This window comes from Elephantulus edwardii, unplaced genomic scaffold (genome assembly GCF_000299155.1).
Source record: "Elephantulus edwardii isolate Elephantulus edwardi_28Jun2011 unplaced genomic scaffold, EleEdw1.0 scaffold00036, whole genome shotgun sequence".
Taxonomy (NCBI): Eukaryota; Metazoa; Chordata; class Mammalia; order Macroscelidea; family Macroscelididae; genus Elephantulus; species Elephantulus edwardii.
In genome coordinates this window covers 16,289,214-16,297,264 of record NW_006399786.1, presented here as the reverse complement: position 1 = coordinate 16,297,264, position 8,051 = coordinate 16,289,214, and the positions used below count along the sequence as shown (strand labels likewise).

Below are 8,051 nucleotides of genomic sequence, written 5' to 3'. Positions count from 1 at the left end.
ATATGAGTAGGGTGGGATGGAACAGTATGGAAGACTAGGCGATGGGGTCACACTTATCTGTGTTCCTATGGAAACTATTTGAATATTTGTTTTATATACATTTTTATTCACTTTTCACACATGCTACTAAAGAATGCACCCAGCTGCTGAGCAAGCATTTGTAGCTTGTCCAGGGGCAGAATGGGCCAAAGGTTAGTGTTGTGACCTGTTTTAAAAATAAAGTGTCTTGACATAAAAAAAAAAAGAAAGTGTGAAAATAAATAACTTAAAAATGCTTTCTTAAACTTGTCTTCTTTTTTCTTTTTTTAAATTTTTTTATTATTATTTTTGTGTGTCTGTGTACCGTCAAATCAGATCTGACTGGTACAGGAGGAGATTGTCCCTCCTTTGCTGGCAGAACATCTGGTGGATTCGAACCATGCGTCTCGGATTGCAGTACAGCTTCTTGCTACTAGGCCACCAGAGCTCTCCTAAACTTGTCTTCTTATGATAGACTTCTAACATTTCAGCCATCTAGCTTTGTTACTTGCTTTTTTATTCTTGCTATGTTTATGACATTTCTTTTTTTTTGCATCTACATTTATATTAATATAAATAATATAAATGATTAATACTACATACAGTGCATTTTAAACCTTAGTTATTTCATTAAAATATTTGCCAGATTGTTGAAAAGTTTAGAGTTCATTTACTAGTGAATGAAGAAGGAAGATATGGCTAAAATTTAGTACGCTGCTATTTACATAACGATTTCTTTTTTATTTTTCCTTAAGGAACTTGAACGGGAAATCACCTTTCAGGGTGACAGTGCCATTTACTACTCCTATTATAAAGATATGTTAAAAGCACCTTCATATGAAAGAGGTATAATAATTCTGAATTTTTAATAGCATTTTTCTGAAATAACACATTGTTCATCTAGATTGGAGCCTTTAAATTTGGAAAATTGTCTCAGGGTTTAGATTCTGCTGATTATTATATTTAATAGAAAATTGGACAAATGACATACAGTATTATGTTTTGGATCTTTCTTGATAATCCAATATTTAGTAATCTGAATTAAACATTTATTATTATAAAAGCAAAATAAGTAACCTGACGAATTTTTTTTTATCTCTAGGAGTTTATGAACTGACGCATAATAATAAAACTGTATCTCTAAAGACAATAAATGCAGTGCAGCAAATGTCTCTATATCCAGAACTTTTTGCCAGTGTTTTGTATCAAGCAACTGGTAGCAACGTATGTGTTTTTAGCTTGACTTTAATATTTATTTTTTCACATTCCTCAAATTATTAAGTATCATCATATTAACTTGTCTCTTCCTCCATTTCATGTAGGAGATTATTGAACCAGTTTATTTCTATATTGGTATTGTTTTTGGACTACAAGGAATATATGTGACTGCTTTATTTGTTACAAGTTGGCTTATGAGTGGAACATGGCTAGCAGGAATGCTTACTGTTGCATGGTTCATTATTAATAGGTAAGAAAAGTGCATTAACTGTATTTATTACAATATTTTTCCCCTGAAATGAGGTAGCCAGAGTTTTAAAAAAATGGCCCCTGTTAAAATTTCGCATCCAGTCTTTAAGATTTATGAATAGGATGTCATTCCCATGGTTAGACCATGTTATATGTATAGTTGACCTTAAGATAGGAAGATGGTCCAGTAGGCCTTATCTAATCACTTGACTTCTTTAAAACACAGTTTTCTGGTATAAAGGAGATATCAGAGAGATTTAAAGCCTGAGAAGAGTTTGGTATTCCAAGCTATCTTGAAAGGAGCTCAGATAGTCAGTAAAGAATTGTGCTACCAATCCAAGGGCAGGTGGCTTAAATTCACCAGCTATTCCAATAGAGAAAAATGGGTACCCTCCTCCTGTGCTATTTACAACCACTGAAAGCACATTAGAAGGTCAGCTTTAAGTATATTCTGACTCTATAGCAGTGAGTACTTAGCTTTCATGAAACTAAGTGGAAGTGAATTGTGTCAACAACAGAAAGCTTGCAGAAAGATGGCAGTCCCTGCTGATACCTTGCTTTTAGCCCAATGAGACACTTAACAAGAGAATCCTACCCTGCTCTGCTGTCTTTTGTGAGATGAGTTTGTGTTGAAAGTCACTACATTTGTGAGCTTGTATTTGAAGTATATTATGATAATCCGTCACACAATAATTGAAAAATGATACAACTAGTCTTATATCTCTTTCTTCAGACATAGTGACATTCCTGTAAACCTCTTTTTTAAATTTTGCCTTTTTTAATGAAAATCAATGACATAAAATTTTTGAAAAGAAGGTAGGAGGCATCAGTTACATCATGTTACGTTAACCACAAAGCTGAGGACTCTATAATTATTTTGGATTTTGGTAAATCCTTTCCTTTTGGTGGTCAAAATAGCTGTAAATTCTTTGATATTGAATAGAATGCTGTCTCTGGATGGTAAGCGGAAGGACCCTTCATGGTGTATTGATTAAATGCTTGTCTACAGCTAAGATGGTAGAAATTTGAGAGTATTGGAGTTTAAGGTAGATTTTAAAAGAATGAAGTGATTTAATCTGATTTTAAAATGAGATAAAAGGTGCAGAGGAAATGATTGAACATATAAGGAGTCAGGTAAAGGGTGATAAATAATGAAATAAAACTCTACTTAAGGATCCGGGTCATGGCACCAGAAAACCCCCAAAACCAGAAAATAAAAGCTCTACTTAATGAATTGTGATTGAGAGTAGAAGCTGCAGAAACAGTGCAAAGGATTTTATCTAATTATTAGCCTGGAGTCCCTGGGTCATGTAAAAGGTTAAATGCCTTCCTTCTTACTGAAAGGCTGCTGGGTCAAACCCACACAGAGACACTACAGAGAACTGAGCGGGCCATCTGCTTCCATAGGGTCATAGGCTTGAAAACCCTTGAAAGCAGTTCTGTTCTGTACACTGAAGATTGCCATGAGTCAAAACAAAGTTAACCACATTTAACAGCAACAACAATAACAAAAGAAAAAGAATATGGGGCTTTGACATGAAAAATTGTTTTGAGATATAAAATTCTTGGCATTGGTTAAAACCATAGATTCTGGTACTCATTTCCATTAGGCAGTTGACAAATAGAATGAAAAATGGAAAATTTTCAACTTATTCATATTTAGCTTGTATCTTTATATTTACCTTTATACCAAATCCAAAACCCAAATTCGTTGTCATCTAGTAAATGATGCCTGGTGCCCCTATAGGACACAGTAGAACTGCCCCTCAGGGTTTCCAAAGCTGTAATGTTAGGGAAGGACGCCTGCCGGCACAATAGGTTAAGTGTTGGGCTATTAACAGAAAGCACAGCAGTTTAACTTACCAGTGTCCATCGAAGGATGGGAGGCATTCTCATTCCACGAAGATTTACAGCTGCAGGTTTTCTGGCAGTGACCTCCACATACCAACAAGCCTCTTGCCAAGGATCTCCTTCATTCCTCTTCAGAAGAGGAGAAGAGGAGAAGAGGAAACACAAGAAGAAATGGCTGGTACAGCGCCCAAATCCCTACTTCATGCATGTGAAATGCCCAGGATGCTAAATAATCACTATAGCCTCAGCTATGCACAAACAGTAGTTTAGTGTGTTGGCTGCTCTGCTGTGCTCTCTGAGCCTAATCGGAGGAAAAGCAGGGTTTACAGAAGGATGCTCCTTTAGATGGAAGTAGCATTAAGAAAAGCATGCTGAATCAAGATGAATGGTAAACTAGCTCAATAAAAGCAAATTTGGATTAAAAAACATTTACAACTTCAGAAACTCAGTGGAGAGCAACCAGGACTCAACCACCGTCTGACAGACTGTCATCTTTCTCCCAAGGGCTGGCTGGTGTGCTCAACTGCTCATCTTTCAGATGGCAGCTGAGCGCTTAACCTCTGCTGCGCAAGAATCCAGGCATTGATGGAAGTCAGATTTCTCTCTAATCATTTCCAGCAGCTTTATTAAAGTATAACTGAAATAAAATAAAGTGCTCATATTGAAAAGGCATCATTTGATCAAGTTAGGTGTGTAGCTAGACAGTGGAAGCATCAACACAATCAGTATAATAAACATGTCCATATTTTTTGTGTCTTTTTTAAAAAATTTATTTTGTTATTTTTGTGTGTACCGTCAAATCAGATCTGACTGGTACAGGAGGAGATTGCCTTTCCTTCTCCAACAGAGCATCTGGTGGATTCAAACCACATACCTCTGGGTTTGCAGTGCAGCTTCTTGCCACTAGGCCACCAGAGCTTCCTTCTTTGTGTCTTTTTTTGTGTGTGTGTGTCTTTTTTATAATTCTCCATCTTCCTTTTCTTGTCTCATCTTACTGTTGTCCCACTGCCCTCATAGAACAAAGAACCAAGGATCTTAGTCTATTATTATAGATGAGTGTGGTTTTTTCCCTAGACTTGCCTAGAAGTGATATCAAGGCATTTTTTTTGCTTGATTTTCACTAAGCAAAAGTATTTTGAGAGTCATATATATTGCATGTATCAATAATTCATTCTCGCTTATTGATAAGTAGTTTTCTATTGTATGGAAATATCAGTTAGCTTATCTATTCAGCTGTTGATGGATGTCTGAGTAGTTTTCCAGTTTTGTTTTGTTACCCATAAAGTTGCTGTCAACATTTGTGGGCAGGTCTTTGTATAACATATGCTCTCATTTCTCTTGGGTAAATTCTTAGCCATAGAATAACTGGACTATGGTAGACACATATTTACATTTTAAGAAATTACTACTGACTTCCGATATAATTGTATAATTTGACATTTCTACTAGCAGAATGTAAGAATACTTTTGAAACTATTATCTGTATTTTTTCTTCTTAATTTTTTTATTATTTTCATTGTGATTTTAATGAAAGTTTACAGAAAAGTTGGCTTTTTATTCATTTATTATTGCACATTTTCTTCCCTTTTCCTTCCCTCACCCTTAGTTCACTTTCTTTTTTTAAAAAAATACTCATTCATTATTACACAGTTACCTACTCTGAAATGCACTTTTTTTAAAACTATTGTCATACATATAATGCCTAGTCATGTATATGTTCCTTTTTATTATTATTTTTTTATGCGTGTACCATCAAACTGGATCTGACTGGTACAGGAGGAGATTGTTCCTCCTTCTCCAGCAGAGCATCTGGTGGATTTGAACCATGCACTTCTGGGAATATATATTCCTTTTAAACAGTTCTTTTTTTTCCATTTGTTCAGTGCAGTGTTCATTATTTATCCATTATTTTCCTAGTTTGCTCCTAATACCTCCCTCCCCCGTCCCGTGTCAGCCTTACTTTATTACAATGATATTATGCAGTATTTGTCCTTTTGTTACTGAGACATTTCACTCAGTATCACATGTGAGCACGATTCTGCTGAAAATTTTCCAGAAATGACTGTAACAGCACATCAACAGAGAACTGGCAGATGTGCAGGCTGGGTTTAGAAGAGGTCGTGGTACTAGGGATATTACAGCTAATGTTAAATGGATCTTGGCTGAGAGCAGAGAGTGCCTGAGTTATGTCTATCTGTGTTTCATTGACTATGCAAAGGCATTTTGCTGTGTGGATCACAAAAAACTGGCTAACAGAGAAGAATGGGAATTCCAGAACGCTCGAATTTGCTTATGCAAGGCCTGTACTTAGACCGGGAGACAGTCGTCAGAACAGAGCATGGAAACACTGCATGGTTTAAAATCAGAAAGTTTGCACACCAAGGATGTGCCCTATCTTGATACCTTTTCAGTCTATATGCAGAACAAATAATCTGGGAGGCTGGGCTCTGTGAGGAGGAATGTGACCTCATGATTGGAGGAAGACTCATTAACAATCTACATTGTACAGATGATACAACCTTGCTTGCTAAAACTGAGGAGGACCTAAAGAAGGTCAAGGACTACAGCCTTCAATATGGATTGAAGCTCAACATCAAGAAAACAAAGATTCTTACTACTCATTGGTCTCATTGGCAGCATCATGATTGTTGGTGAAGAGATTGAGATTGTTAACAGCTTTAGTTTGTTTGACTCCACAATCAACACTCTTTTTTAAAAAAATTAATGAAAGTTTACACAGACTTAGGGTTTCCAGTCATTCATTGTTGCACCTTTCTCCATTACAATCAACACTCTTGGTACCATCATCCAGGAAATCAAAAGACATTGCATTGGAAAAGTCTCCAAAGTACTGAAGAGTAATGATGTCAGTCTGGAGACTATGGTGTGCTTGATCCAGGCCATGGTCTTTGCAGTTAAGTACTATGCATCAGAAAGCTGGATAATGACTAGGGATGATAAAGGGAGAGTTGATGCCTTTGAGCTGTGGTGCTGGAGAAGATTATTGAAAATACCATGGACTGCTAAGAAAACAAACAGGTTCGTCCTGGAGAGGGTGAATCTAGGCTGCTCCTTGGAGGCAAGAATGCTGAAGCTCTGTCTGACATACTTTGGGAATATTGCAAGGAGGACCAGTTGTTGGAGAGGGATATCATACTTATAGAAGGGTGGAGGAATAGCACAAGAGAGAAGGACCCTGAATGAGATGGATTGATTCAGTGACTGGGATAATGGGAGTAGGTGTGTCAAAGATAATAAGGTTGGCTCAGAATAGAGCAGGGTTTAGAGCTGTTGTACTTGGGTCGCTATGAGTCACAGGCAACTTGATGACACAAAACAACATCAGCAACAACAATGTCTCTCAGGGTCACCCATGTTGTGTAATTTTTTGAGTTAATTGTTATTCAGTGTTGATTCAGTTATTCACTGTTTGATTGTGTGACTCTATTATAGTTTTCTATCTTTTCGTTTGTTGATGGGCACTTGAGTTGCTTCTCTCTCTTTGCTGTTGTGAATAACGAACATAGCACTAACCGTGGGTGTGCATACATCCTTTTGGATGATGGGTCTGGTTTCTTTAGGGTATATTCCCAATAGTGGAATTGCTGACTCAAATGGTGTTTCTCTTTCTAAGAAAATATTGTAACTTCTTACATAGTGGTTGCACTGTTTGACGCTCCTACCAGCAGTGAATAAAGGGTTCCAGTCTCTCCACAACCTCACTCACCAGCATTTGTTGTTTGCTGCTCTGTTGAATTTTGCTATTGTTTGTTGCTGTGGTGGATGCTATCTCATTCTTGTTTTTATCAGTCATTTAAATTTTAACCAATCTAGTGTGTGCATCAGTTTTAATTTGCATTTCTTTAGTTACTAATTATGTGCGTATCTTCATGTGCTTATTTGAAAATGTATTTGCAAATTTTCCCCGTTACTGGGTTTTCTGTCTTCAAATTGTCTTTTCATTTTCTTAACAGCTCCCCCTTTTTAAAAAAAACTTAAAGCTTTAACATAAGATTTTGTTAAGAGTTTGCACAGCATGTTAGGTTCCCATGTGACAATAGCCACACAAATTTTTCAGTGTGGCATATATGCTGTTACTAATGCCACTAATCACAGTGGGTTAGCATTCTCTTGCATTGTGTTCAGGTTGTTCCCTCTGTGGTGCTCTAGTTTTCCTGTCTGCTCATGTCTCATCATTTGACCTTTTGGGTTCATGTAGTGGTTTTTCGGTAGATCAACATTCTTAGGAGTAAACTACCTTTTTACTTTGTGTGCCACTCTGCAGTTTTGCCAAAGGATGATCTCAGAGGATTGACTTGGTTGACCCAGTTTGTCTAGTTTTTTCTTTTTTTGAAAGGAAGAATTTTACATTTTCTCCCATGATATCCTAGACCAACTATTATGTCCAAGTCTGAGTGGTCTATAGTGGTAGCCAGATACTGTCTAGTTCTTCTGCGGTCAAGGCAGAGAAAGTTGTGGCTTGTACAGATTTGTTTCTTCTGTGTACTTTTGTTTACCTTGTTACTGTTTTACTCATGGAAAGTAGAGACTTGCAGTTTTTTATTTGATGGCTACCCAAAGCCTTTAAGATCCTAGATGCTACTCTCTCATTTTTTATTTTAAAATTTTTAAAAATTATTATTAATTTAAATGAAAATTTACAGAGACTTTGGATTTCCATTCATTCATTGTTGCACTTTTCTCCCCTCCCAACC

At 36.6% G+C, this 8,051-nt stretch overlaps 1 protein-coding gene across 1 annotated transcript in view; it reads left to right on the top strand.

Annotated features, from left to right (window-relative positions):
- DPY19L4 (dpy-19-like 4 (C. elegans)) overlaps window positions 1–8,051 on the top strand; it is a 59,769-nt gene that overhangs the window by 20,592 nt on the left and 31,126 nt on the right. Inside the window, exons 4-6 of the mRNA XM_006884581.1 lie at window positions 774–864; window positions 1,121–1,242; window positions 1,341–1,486. Of these exons, the coding sequence (XP_006884643.1) occupies window positions 774–864; window positions 1,121–1,242; window positions 1,341–1,486 (359 nt within the window). The remainder of the gene's footprint in view (window positions 1–773; window positions 865–1,120; window positions 1,243–1,340; window positions 1,487–8,051) is intronic.